Below are 14,342 nucleotides of genomic sequence, written 5' to 3'. Positions count from 1 at the left end.
AAGGTTTAGAGTTTTTAAGGGAAAGATTGTTACTCCTATAACTCAGATTTTGCTATGGGATTAGTCACTGCAGTGTAGTTTCCTTTTGATCTCACTTGTAAAAGTTGACATTCCCATTTGTTTCACTAGCTCAGTACAAGAATTAGGAAATTTTTTGCATAAACCCATTTTCATTTACCTATAACTGATAAAGAGGAATGAATCACTAATGTTTTCTACCTTGGTTACATTTACTTCATTTATTTATCTTTCACTTTTGGTTTATGGTCGATCCCTGGCCTATCCTGGGGACTCATCTTAACTAGGCCAGCCACTGGTTTCCAAAAAATAAGTCTCGACTTCCATAAGTTAGCAGAAGGAAGTTGGGTACAGTTCCTTTCCAACAACTCCTGCTGAATGTGTCTGGTTCTGGTGAAAAACACAGCGCTACATTGAGCCTTGTAGTCAAACAACGTAACACTTGCTGCCCAAACTTGCAGAAGAACTACAGCTGTTTGAGTGTGCATTCATGTCCTGCAAGATGTCATTGAATTTGAGAGGAAGAAAGATGAATTTAGTTAACTGCTGGAGAACTTAAGATCAATTTATGTGATGCTAGTTTTGTAGTGCCACTTTAAATCAGAGCACGTTTGACATCTGTTGCACTTTCCTTAACTGGTTGTTCTGGTTTTACCACCCACTTTTGTCAAAAGTTTTGTAGAAAGTATCAGTCTGGTTCTATTTTTCCCTATTCCAACAGACTGGCAATGATCCATATTGCTTTGTGGAGTTCTATGAACACCGGCATGCAGCAGCAGCATTAGCAGCTATGAATGGACGTAAAATTATGGGTAAGGTAAGCTATCATCTAGTCTAACGGGTGAGTGGTAATTGAAAGGGATTATGTACACGTGACTTCTTTTATGGCTGTTGGTCATTAGCAAAAAAAAAATCATTTTTGTTGCTATTTCCATCACTAATGGCTTAAAGTTAAGAAGGGTCATACTTGAAGCTTTAACATCGGCTTTCTTCATTAAGTGGCTACTTTTATACCACAGCTTTCTCAAATTATCTCTATGATCTGTAAAACAAATATTCATTGCAGAAAAGTTGTTGTTTACCCATTGTGGGTCAAATGATGAAGTTGATTGCTTGGATCAGCATTTCACTAAAAAAAAATCACCAGTTTGTTCAAGTTGTTGAAAGTGTCACAATGTTTTCTTTTGCCACGGTGAAAAAGATAAGTGATATATGTCTAGGAAAGAAAGTGAAAATGCATAACAATCTCCTCGTATCTGAAGGAGTAAAAGGATGGAACTTAAAGAGATTAGGAGAGCCAGAAGGGGATATGAGAAGGCCTTGGCAGGCAGGATTAAGGAAAACCCCAAGGCATTCTACAAGTATGTGAAGAGTAAGAGGATGAAATGCGAAAGGATAGGGCCTATCAAGTGCAGCAGTGGGAAAGTGTGTATGGATCTGGAAGAAATAGCAGGGGTACTTAATGAATACTTTACGTCAGTATTCACCATGGAAAAAGATCTGGGGGATTGTAGTGGGGACTTGCAGTGGCCTGAAAAGCTTGAGCATGTAGATATTAGAAAAGAGGTGGTGCTGAAACTTCTGGAAAGCACCAAGTTAGATAAGTCGCTGGGACCGGATGAGATGTACCCCAGGTTGCTGTGGGAGGCGAGGGAGGAGATTGCGGAGCCTCTGATGATGATCTTTGTGTCGTCCATGGAGACGAGAGAGGTTCCGGAAGATTGGAGGGTTGCAGATGTTGTTCCCTTATTGAAGAAGGGGAGTAGGCATAGCCCAGGAAATTATAGACCAGTGAGTCTTACCTCAGTGGTTGGTAAGCTGATGGAGAAGATCCTGAGAGGCAGGATTTATGAACATTTGGAGAGGTATAATATGATTAGGAATAGTCAGCATGGCTTTGTTAAGGGCAGGTCCTGCATTACGAGCCTGATTGAATTTTTTGACGATGTGACTAAGCACATCGATGAAGGGAGAGCAGTAAATGTAGTGTATATGGATTTCAGCAAGGCGTTTGATAAGGTACCCCATGTGAGGCTTATAGAGAAGGTGAGGAGACATGGGATCCAAGGGGGCATTGCAGTGTGGATCCAGAACTGGCTGGCCCACAGAAGGCAAAGCGTGGTTGTTGAAGCGTCGTATTCTGAATGGAGGTTGGTGACCAGTGGTGTACCTCAGGGATCTGTACTGGGACCCTTACTATTTGTGATTTTTATAAACGACCTGGATGAGGAAGTGGAGGGGTGGGTTAGTAAGTTTGCAGATGACATGAAGGTTGGGGGTGTTGTGGATAGTTTGGAGGGCTGTCAGAGGTTACAGAGGGACATAGATAGAATGCAGAGTTGGGCTGAGAAGTGGCAGATGCAGTTCAACCCAGATAAGTGTGAAGTGGTTCATTTTGGTAGGTCAAATATGTTGGCGGAATATAGTATTAATGGTAGGACTCTTGGCAGTGTGAAGGATCAGAGGGATCTTGGGGTCCGAGTCCATAGGACGCTCAAAGCGGCTGCGCAGGTTGACTCTGTGGTTAAGAAGACATCTGGTGTATTGTCCTTCATCAATCGGGGAATTGAATTTAGGAGCTGTGAGGTATTGTTGCAGCTATATAGGTCCCTGGTCAGACCCCACTTGGAGTATTGTGCTCAGTTCTGGTCGCCTCACTACAGGAAAGATGTGGAAGCCATAGAGAGGGTGCAGAGGAGATTTACAAGGATGCTGCCTGGAATGCGGAGCTTGCCTTATGAAAGCAGGTTGAGGGAACTCGGCCTTTTCTTCTTGGAGAGACGGAGGATGAGGGGGGACCTGATAGAGGTGTATAAGATGATGAGAGGTATTGATAGGGTAGATAGAGGCTTTTCCCCAGGGCTGAATTGGTGGCCACAAGAGGGCATAGGTTTAAGGTGCTGGGGAGTAGATACAGAGGAGATGTCAGGGGTAAGTTTTTTTACTCCGAGAGTGGTGAGTGCGTGGAATGGGCTGCCGGAAACGGTGGTGGAGGCTGATACGATAGGGTCTTTCAAGAGACTGTTAGATAGGTACATGGAGCTGAGTAAAATAGAGGGCTATGGGTAAGCCTAGTAATTTCTAGGGTAGGGACATGTTCGGCACAGCTTTGTGGGCCGAAGGGCCTGAATTGTGCTGTAATTGTTTTATGTTCTATAAAAACTTATGTTGCAGCTCAAAGTGCACACCTTTTATTGGTTGCATTACAGAGCTCAGTTTCCATTTTCTACACACCAGAGACTAAATCCAGTGCCATTGACTCTGGTGATATAATTTCTGTACCTTTTGAGTGTAATGAATATTCAGCCAAAAGTGCCAAATAGATGACTTTCTCCTTGGATATCACCATCACAGAAGCCGGGCTCCAACCAATTCAATTCACTAGCCTCAACACTCCAAGGCCATTCCAGCATCCTGAAGGAACAGGTTAGGATTGTGATATATTTCCCATTTATCTGAATGAGAGTGGTGCCAACAGCTCTCAAGAATCTCAACACTATCCTGACATAGCAGTCTGCTTGGTTGGTGCTCCATCAACCACCTAAAGCAATCATTGCCTCCAACACTAGTTCACATAGCTGCAGTATGTACCATTTAAACAAAAAATGCACTACATTTACTCACCTAGGCTGCTCTGACAGCATCAGCCAGACTCATGATCTCTACCACCAACGAGGGCAAGTGCACAACCACCATCTGTAGGTTCCCTTCCAAGCTGCACGCCATCCTTACCTGGAAATGTATCCTAGCTTCTTCATGAACTCCCTGCCAAGGGCATTGTGGGTATTACCTTCACCAATACTACAGCAGTTCAGGAAGATGGATCACGACCACCTTTTTCCAAAGGCAGTTAGGGATGGGCAATAAACGCTGGCTTTGTTAACAGCACTTAGATGATGAAAAATAAAAATATATTCCACACTGATCTTTTAATGGGGTGCACAAATTAGAACTGTATATGCTTTGTTCCATATTATGCTAGGGAAGCAAAAATATAATTGATAGCCTAATCACCAACACAAAGTTAGTAGGTTTGATGCCATAACATAGAAGTGCAAATCTGCTTGCTTTGTGAATTCGCTGTCTTAACTACTATCTTTTCGGAAGACAGAATATTGGCAGTTGCAGCAACTAGCTATGTGCCTTTTGTATATGACTAAACGATAAAGGTATCTAACGAGCATTTTAGAATACTGAAAATACCTTAATGCCTGGCCAATCTCTTTAAAGTGATGTTAGCTGTATTGACCTTTGAATCATATCCTGCTTTAGTATCTCAATGGCATACAGCTGCAAACTTCTAAACCAGTATGAAAATGTTTTATTGTTCATCCCTAATTGTCCTTGGAGGTAGGGGAGAAGGTGATGATAAACCATCTTGAACTGCTGTAGTCCTTCTGGTTGAAGGTATTACTGCAATGTTTTTTTATCAGTAAGAAAATTATAAAAATTAGATTTGTACATAATGCTTATGTTACTGGCTAATCCCCTATCAAACTGTCAGTGCTGGAAAATGTGAACCCCTTTCTGTGTCTCATGAGTCACCTCTCAATGAAGATGACAAAATTCACCACTGCCTTCAGTATGCCAGTACAGACTCTGGCTGTATGAGTAAAGAGATGTTTGAAGATGAAGATTTGAAACCTGGCACAACACTCATGACCCACCAATCAGCAGTGATCCCTGGCCCCCACTACACGTCTTACTACCTATAGAAGGCATGTCAGAGCATTGGATAGATGCCACAAATGCTGTCTATGCAAAATCCTCTCCCAGACCAATAATCCCAGTATTGAATCCCCAATTACACTGGGCTCTGATGGGCAGACCATAATTTATGTGCCCAGCACCAAACTTCCAAAACAGACATTCAAGCTGTCACAGCAAGGGGTTACCTGGTAGACAGGAAATAATTCAAGGATATTTTCAAAGCCTCTTCCAAAAAGTTTAAAATGCCCACTGGCTTGTGGGATTACAGGCCCATAGATTGTTCATAATGGTGGAGGAGCATTTGTGCACCTTGTTCATTCATAGGGAGCACAGAAACCCAACATAAATGATGGATGGATTGCATTACCTTCCAAATTACCTGCCTTCCATTCTGTTGAGCACTTCCTGCCCCACTTTGACATCAGCCGTCTCAGAACCCAAAGAACTGGAGTGGAAACAAGTCATCCTCATACTTGAGGGACTGATTAAGAGGCATAACTATCAGCCTGTCGAGGAATTGGTACTGCCCGCGCATTCTGTGTGCTGGACTCTCAATACTATGTTTCCATCTTTTGTCCTGCATTTGTGCTTTTCCAATAATATTCAAGTAAAATTAGCTGCAGTGGTTGCCACCACAAGTCTCTGTTGACAGATGTTATAATCTGACTCCTCTTGACAAAAGTGTTAATTATGTAAAGGAAAGATCATCACTTTATACATATTTGTTTGTTTCACTTGTGGTTTATAATTATTTGTTCTAACCATCCAATTACTTCAGTTTAGCAGTAGCTAATCTGGTGTATACTGCAATATCTCCAAAAGAGGCTTTAGATATCAAATCCACCAGCTATGGATGGTTGGACTGCAGCTAAGTCTAGAATTTGAAGGAGAAATATGAAGGTGTGAGAGCTCAATATTAGAATCACTCCATAAATATTTAACTGTAGTCGATATGTTGAGTGAGTGCAGACTTAAATTATGTTGGTGTATGTAAGATGCTGAATTAAATGAAACTGGCTAACCTATTTTCTAATCACTGTGTAATAACTTTCAGGAAGTTAAAGTGAACTGGGCAACAACCCCAAGTAGCCAGAAGAAAGACACAAGTAGTAAGTATTGGGTTGATGTCATTCTCCTTTCTGAAACTCCATTTCAAATTGTCACTGTGGCAAAAGTTCTGCAAAGCGTAGGGAGGTTTGCAGCTTTTTAGTTAGTTTTTTGGAGGTTACAATTTATGTAGAATACTATTTAAACAGTTTTGTGTCATTTTGGCAATTATTCAGACATCTGGAAATTAAACTTAAATAATTTTAAGCAGAGAACGTGATTGGCATGAAATGGTCACAAACTCGGTTTATGTGTACAACATTCTACTAGTTAGAGATTTACTGGAGCTTTAGCAGTTCCTTCCTGAATTAGAGTTTTGTAGTTTCAAAATAAACAACATTTACCATTTATATATTTTCCAAAGTCACTGTGTTATGTCAAAAAGCTTCATGCTGCATGATTATTTTTACATTTGACATACAAATCTGAAATGGATTGGGCTTTTTTTTCTTAATGTGATATATTGTTGTCACCTTCCAATTCTCCTGGCATCGTGATCTTGACTCCATGCCATTGCCTTATTCGCCAAGAAAGCATTGAAATTAAATTTTTAGAATCAAAAAGACTTGTAAAATACTTAAGTTCAGTTGATTACGATTTTTAGGATCTATAATTTTAGCATATATGCACAATGTCATTCTTTTGCGTATACTTTTTGAATTTAAGCCATAGATCTGTAGATACTGAACCTTCATCAGCACAAAGCATGCTGTTTAATCCAACTTTAGAGGAAGTCACATTTTTGAAATGTATCTTTGTGGGATCAATATCTACAAAGTAATTGTCAAGTGACTAAGCCACCTATTATTGTTACGTTGTGTTTAGCAGCATCCTATAGTTCATTTTAGGCCAAGATGTTCCTTTTTTTCAGAAAAGGATAATGACTCTCGGGTGTTGAGTTTTATATATAATCAGAGCCAGTGTTAAAACAACTGATACAAGAGATAATTTAGGATTTTAATTTTCAAATCTTCTTCTGAACACATTGAGTTTGGCCAGAGTAATGTCCAAAGTGAAGGAATCACACTCTGCTGTTTCTGATTTACTGTCAACATTTAACAAAGCCCATTTTTTTTGCAGCTCAGACCTTCAGTGCTTAGAGGTTTGAATACTTTGCAAAGCAAACTAATAGCATGTGTAAATATATTTTTGTCTATCAGTATATATTTCTCATACTATTGAAATATTGTTGGATCTGCTGTGGAACAAGTTTACATTTTTTTTCCTTGAATTGAAAATAAACTTTCATCTACTCAACAGATCATTTCCATGTATTTGTTGGTGACTTGAGTCCAGAAATTACCACAGAAGATATAAAAGCAGCTTTTGCACCATTTGGAAGAATATCGTAAGTATATCTTGAAGTGAATTTTTACACTGTTTGGCTTTAAACAGTTAGATCACATTCACTGCATTCATTCTGTATGATTCAATTGTTCTGTCTGGGTTGTAGTACAGTGGCATCTGTACCATTCAGCTCAGGAACCTCTTAAAACCAATGTAGATGTAATTGTATCGGTGTTTCTGGTGGATTGTTGATTTTAAAGTACAGAATAAGGGCTTAATCAGAAAAGCGTGTATTCTCTTTTAAACTTCCTTTTGAGGTCAGCATTGTGAAACATTCTGCATTACTTTAAGTAACCACAGACTCGATTTGTCTAACCCAGCAGTAAAATCTGGTACTTCTGTGCGCATGGTTGGTTTATACATTTTAGAAGACATCTTTTATATCCTGTTTCAAATTTAACTATGTGCAAACTACGCTGCAGTAAAAAAAAATTTTAAAAGTTTAGGGATCTGTGGTTCTGTTTTTTTAAATATCATAAAAAGCAACTTTATCCCTTTCCTTTAACTTCAGCAACTGTTAGTAATATACATGTAATGTGAAAACCTCGGTATATATGGAGTAGGCTCTCTTGTGGTTTCGAACTAATGTAGAATTTAAGCATCCACTTTCAAGTATAATCAAGCTTTCTGTTGGACATTGATATTGCATCCTTTGCCACCTAAATGAGGGAGGTGATCATACTTTAAATAGTTCTGTGAAACAGTTTCTGTAATCCTCTTCTTGATTAGGTGCATCATGGTTAATTTTCTTTCATTTTCAGTTCAGTGGAGTGAGCTATAAAATTCCTTCAACAGTTTGTATGAATTTGTTCCAAAACTTCAGGTAATCCAGGCTGGTTAGGTTCATATGTCTTCAAATCCTTACTTCAATATCATTTTAGATAAAAGTTAATTAGGATGACCCATTTGAAGGAACAGTAGTTTAAATTATTGTTTTTTCCATCATGTATCACTAGCTGTTCATTGTTGAATCTGGGTTACATAGTTTGTTCCAAAATAAACTCTGGTAACTTAAAACCTTTCAAAGTCTTGTGATCAGTTTTACCATAATAGTAATTTGACACAGTAAAGTTTAGAAACTTTAAATTTTGATGTTTTCTGAAGAGTTTTGTGCTGATGGTTACCTGTTGAAGAGAAGCTTGATTCTTTTTAAATTAAAGTTGTTAAGATATTCTGACATCTGGAGTAATTTCAGTTTCCTTGGATTTAATGTCCTTTTTATTGGAAAGTTACAAGTTGTTTGATAAGATTTCAAAATTGTTTACCTTGAGTAAACTACAAAGGCCAGGATTACAAGGAAATTGAATGTCTATATTCTGTAATGAGTTGTTGATTTTTGGCTATAAGTGATTCTGTTCTTCGAGGGAACAAAAAAGGTTGTAGGCCATTTTTTTGCAGAAGCACACAGGATCACTTCAGGTAACAAGCAAAAAGAAACACCTGAAGAAACAACTGTCAGCTGTTTTACTGGGCTACATTTGCGATAAGGAGAGGGACAGAAAGATGATAACATTTACAGTAAATGGCTGGAGAGGGGAAAATTTAGTTTTGGAGACCATTTTTTAAACTAACAATTGTAATATTTTGTCCATTTCAGTACAAAATGGAAAGTTCAACCTTTTTTCTCATAAAAATAATAAAAACATTTCTGTGCTTTTAGATTCTTTGATCAGTGTGTACTGTACGTAACTTTGGAATTTGGAAGCCAATGCAATACACTCGATTTTACACTCACCACATGACTTGTTTCAAAGTTGGACATTTGATTGTTAAAATAACCAAGTGGCCAGGGCTTCTGATATGTGGATTTACTTCTTGAAAAGATCTTAAAATTCTATATATGAAAGCAGTAGATAGTTAAGCGTGTTAGAGTATCTTGGAATGTTAAAAAGAAAGTCCAAGATCTGTGTTTGAATCCTGGGTTGTTGTTGTTGTTGTTCCCAGTACCTGAATTTACAATATAAAATGCCTCTAGGTTGAGCACATGGAGGAAACTTGCAATGTGGTATTATCAAACACATTTTAAATGGAGACACAAGAAATTGCAGATGCTGGAATCTGGAGCAACACCCAAAATGCTGGAGGGACTCAACGGGTCGGGCAGCAACTGTGGAGGGAAATGGACAGTTGATGTTTCAGGTTGAGACCTTAATCAGATGAAGGGTCTTGACCTGAAACGTCGACATTTTAAACGAGGATGTGTTCTGATCCATTTAACACAACTCTTTAAGCATTTTTAAATTGAGTTACCTGTCCTTTCAGGTGGTTAGAAAAGATCCCATGGCTTTGTTTATCAATGAGCTTGGAGATTCTCTTGGTTTTCTGAAAAATATTACTAAACGTCACTAAAATAGATGATCTGCTCATTTATTTATGTGGTGTTTTGTGTGACGCTGCTAAAAGCAAATTGATTTTTCTGTTTTATTACAATACAATAAACATCAAAAAATACTTTATTGGCTATAAAATGTTTTAGAACATCTTGGAATTGTTGAATTCTTTCTTAACAAACCTGAAAACGACTTCTCTTTTGTATGTTTATTGTTTCCTGTTGAGAAGCATGACTATATTTACCTGTGACCAATCAAGGTGGCTGTTATGCAATTATAATTAACAAAGTTTTGAAATGAAGAGATTTTTTTATGTGTGAGTGGTCTGTAAAATCTAGTAAAGCTTTTGTAAAAAGCTTTGAAATGAACACTGGTTTAAGAAAGTTCTGGACCATAAAAAGAGAGTTGTCTCAGGGAACACCACCTACTACAGTATATTTTGTTTGTATGGAACAGAAACATTGACATTTAATTCTTTCATGGGTTTGTTCTACTTGTTTCCCTTTTAAGTAACATTTTTCTTGTTTAATGTAATTCTGTACCTGTTGCTTTGCTGTACTTTTCTAAGCCTTTTGTTTTCAAGTTTTCTGTTCAGGTGAGTACAAATAGTTGTGTTCCATTTATACTCAAAACTTGCATCACAGCTCAATTTCTGTGTTCCTTGGCAATTTTTTTTGTTTCTTATGTTAATTAAGTGCCTTGGTAATAGCTTATGACAGGCTTGACTATCACTCTTTGGGAAATACTAATACCCCTATTAGTTTCATATGCTTCTTGGCTTTGTATGCAAATATAACAAATTGACCTAGATTTTGTGCAATGAGCACGGTTATAACCTTTGATGCAGTGTAATTCAAATAGCAAAGGTTTTGCCAATGTAGCTGCTGTTTTCAATTTCTGTACATTGAGGTTTGAAAATCTAATGCCACCACATGGAAGTTTAAGTCATGGTGGAGGTAAAATTGGCATTTTATGCATCACTCCTCAGAAAATTGTTGTCCAAATGTGATGTAGAATCTGTAGACAAAAAAACTCCACAATCAAATTTTTGAGACATGGTTTCCCATGCACAAAGCCATGCTGACTATCCCTGATCAATCCTTGCCTATCCAAATGCAAATAAATCCTGTCTTTCAGAATCCCTTCCAGCAACTCCCCCCCCCCCCCCCCCCCCATGATATAAGGCTCACCAGCTAGCAGTCCTCTGACTTATCCATGCTGCCCTTAAGTAAAGGCACAACATTAGCTATCCTGCAGTCTTCCAGTACCTCATCTGTGGCTAATAAAGATATAAAAATTCTCTGTCAGGGCCCCAGCAATCTCTTCCCTTGCTCCCCATAACATTTCCAGGGTATACCTGGTCCGGCCCAGGAATTTATCCACCTTTATGCCTTTCAAGGCCTCCAACACCACCACCTTCATAATGTTGATATGCTCCAGTATATCTTTGTTCTCTTCCCTGAATTCAGCAGCTTCCATGTCCTTCACAGTAAACACCAATGAGAAATATTCATTAAGACCTTGTCTGTTTCCCATGGCTCCACACATAGATTACAACACTAGTCCTTGAGGGAACCTACTCTCTCCCTAGCTACCCAACTAGCAGGGAAATTCACCTGGCTTCTATCTGATTGTTGAGGCTTGGGAGGTGGATGTTTCCTCTCTGTTGCCTGCTGTGTTAACTGACCAGACTCACCAGCCCGAAACTATCAGAGGTGATGGACAATGGCTTGCTGACAGCTATACTTTCACTCAGTGAGGTGACTAGAGTAGAGTAGTTAACCTGTGAATGGGCTCCTTGGGACATCCTCCATCACCTGTTGTACACCTGAAGAACAAAGCCAAATAGTTCACAGAGAATGCAAAGAGATACTCCAAATGTGGCACAGACTCACTGGTTGATAGGATAGGGGATTGAGTATATTCTCCAAACAGGTACAAACATGAAGTTTTTCTTTCTGTGGGAGGAACAGATGTAAGAGTGAATGATGAACAACTCATCCTGTAGTCTTCAAAGTTTACTTTAGGAAGTGAAAAGCATAGGTGGGGTTTCCTTGAAGAGGCTTTTCCCTTCTATGCATTGAATCATTTGTGTCTGAGAGTAGGTAGTTAACTCCCAGTGCCCTTCTGGTAAATGCCTGGTGTGTGAGAACAAAGGCTTGGGCTTGAATTTATGCTTCTCACTATATTAATTCTTAACTCCATGCAACTTTTTTTGGATATAGGAAATGGTGATTGACAAATGTGTTGTTGATGTTTCGCTTTTGAAAGCTGGAACTTTATTGCAGAATCTTCAATACAATTGTCAGTATTTTCAGCTTGTGTTGTGTTTTAGAACAGCCAGACTCTTGTTTATCTACATTCTTTAACTTAAAGATAATGCAGCATTTACATTTTTTTTGTACTGTTGTTTGTCTCCGTGTTGGTTAGGAATTCATTGTACAGGAGTTTCAAGCTTAACAAGAAAATCCTGTATAAATAAATATTGTTCTTAAACATAAGGGTTCAAATACCATGATACCTATCCATTAATTCACATCAGTTAAAGTGCATTTATCTCAAGGAAGCGTTCAGTTACCATTGAAACCATATACTAGGATTTAGTCATTTGGTTTAGGTTTTGTGATTGTAAAATATCACAGCTGTAGCTGGGTCATTGGCATTTTGTTGAGTTGCAGTGATCTGGACATTTAAGTAATTTTTTGGCATTTAAATCTTAATGGGGTATGTCACCCTTTGATTATGTACAGTTGGTACCGCATAATACAGAGACTAACATCACTGCAGAGCTTTGCAATCTTCCATGTTCAGTGTATGCAAACAATAGAATCTCTTAAATGTTCAAAGTGGTGAAGCAAAGCATGTTGTGTAAGGCAGTCTTTAATTAAAAAAAAAACTGGCATCTTTTCCAGATTTGTTTGGGAAGGGGAATCATCTAGCTTTCTCACAAAGCATACTTAACTTCAAATATTAAACTAACTCTTCTTTCCTTTGGAAGACTGCAGAAGCATTTCTGCATTGAAATGAAAAAATAATCTATGTATGTTTGTATTGAATGTTTTGAAGGTGTTCTCGCAAAGGGTGTATAATTTGATGGTTGAAATAACCTTCCAATACTCAAAGGACTCTAGGAATTTTAATGCATTCCTCTCGTTGTCCTTCACTTCAGTGTGTTTGCAGAATGCTGCCCGTCTGTTCCATGTAGAAGGTACAGGTTATTGATTCTTTTTAATATTGTATTAACATCTAGAGCAGCATTACAGTCTTGGCTTCAATCTGAGTTTTATAATGTTAAACATTCATCCATTTGAGAAGATGTTGTATTTGTTGGCCTACATGGATGTGGTCCAGCAGCAGCAAATAGTACTTTTGCAGCATTAAATCTGTTGGCAAAATTGCTGTTGGTTAGTTTTAGCCTCTCATAGGCTTTCTAGCATCAGCTTTTGATGTTGATAAACAAAGCTATCAAGCAAGTTACCTGGTTAAGATAGGTTATTGACAAAAAACTAAGCTTCTACATCACCAGTAATTACAAAACAAAAGGGTTATGGTGTGAAATGATGGTGTTCAAATGATGATTTGTAAAGCCAGCACAGAACTTTGGGTGTTTTTCTTCAGTAACTGATTCAAATTAGTCATGAGGGTACAGGAGTGCAGGTGACACCCCACATGGCTTGTGTGGATTTCTGCCATCAATAACCTAGAAGATGGTAAGTTTCTAAACTTCGCAAGATGGTTGGTGGATGTCAAGCAGAAGTGAGAAGTATTCTGGTTCGAATGGAAATCTCTGCTTCACCAGCAAATGCCTTTTGTGAGATGGGTTGAATGAGACTGGAGACCTGGGAGTTGACCAAACGTGCATCTCTTTTGCTTGGGGACTATTGTAGCATTGGAAATGTAACCTGGGAATTGATATTGATATATATAATTCATTGTTTTCTTAAAACTTGGATTACATTTAATGCAACTTGGTCATTACTTCACAACTTCCTTTTACTTAAGGAAAATATAGGTGCTCATGATATTATTGAGGATTTCTTTTGGATGTAGGTTAAAATCCAGTCTATGTGGGCCAACAAAAGCAAGTCAGATGTTAGGTTTAAAGTGATGGAGCAGTGAAGACAAAATACTCGTACAAGATTAAACAACACGTCCTCACAGACAGTTTGTGTCCTCTACTCTTGATTCACACAGAGTTGGTATTTTCACGTGCGGTTGCATGGTAATCTCACGTTAAACACGGACTCCAAATGCATTTTATACAGAAGCATGTCATAGATGTTACCAAAGCTTTCACACCTGAAGGTAAAAAAAAAAGCAATTTATTCATACTAGCAATAGATTTTTTTAAAAAGCATATTTACAAAATTATTCTCGAGTTAACAAATTGCCTGAGAAACATTTTATCTGGACATCCACATAATTACCAATAATTGGGAAAAAGAAGATGCACCATAGATGGGTTCTGAATCAATTTCAAATAATAGGGCTCTGGTTATTTTACAGAATGTCTCTGAAGAATGGACAGGATTTCCATGGCTTACAGCAAGGGACTGTCACAGTTGGATAATCGTTCACTCAGTTGTAGTTTTCTTATTTCCTTTTCTCTTTGTAAACAAATAATTGACTTTGTTTTTTTTTCAATTTTGCTTAAAATAGTTCATGATCAATTCTTTAGTGATCTGATCCTGTCTGTATATAATGCACTTTTCATATATTTATGCTAGTCTGCGTAGTTCTGTTAACACTTTTGGAAGTACAGTGTCTTTATTAGTTTTCTCTGAATATTGCAACCGTTTCTGAAAATCTCAATTTCTCAAAATTTACAGC

General features: G+C 38.1%; 1 protein-coding gene across 2 annotated transcripts in view; it reads left to right on the top strand.

Moving 5' to 3' along the window:
* The window catches only part of tia1 (TIA1 cytotoxic granule-associated RNA binding protein), a 41,313-nt gene that overhangs the window by 14,276 nt on the left and 12,695 nt on the right, over window positions 1–14,342 (top strand). For both annotated transcript variants that reach the window (XM_052040772.1, XM_052040773.1), the window contains exons 3-5: window positions 740–835; window positions 5,783–5,837; window positions 7,096–7,183. In XM_052040772.1, the coding sequence (XP_051896732.1) occupies window positions 740–835; window positions 5,783–5,837; window positions 7,096–7,183 (239 nt within the window). The remainder of the gene's footprint in view (window positions 1–739; window positions 836–5,782; window positions 5,838–7,095; window positions 7,184–14,342) is intronic.

Source organism: Pristis pectinata, chromosome 29, assembly GCF_009764475.1.
Source record: "Pristis pectinata isolate sPriPec2 chromosome 29, sPriPec2.1.pri, whole genome shotgun sequence".
Lineage (NCBI taxonomy): Eukaryota > Metazoa > Chordata > Chondrichthyes > Rhinopristiformes > Pristidae > Pristis > Pristis pectinata.
This window is presented reverse-complemented; position numbering and strand designations above follow the sequence as displayed.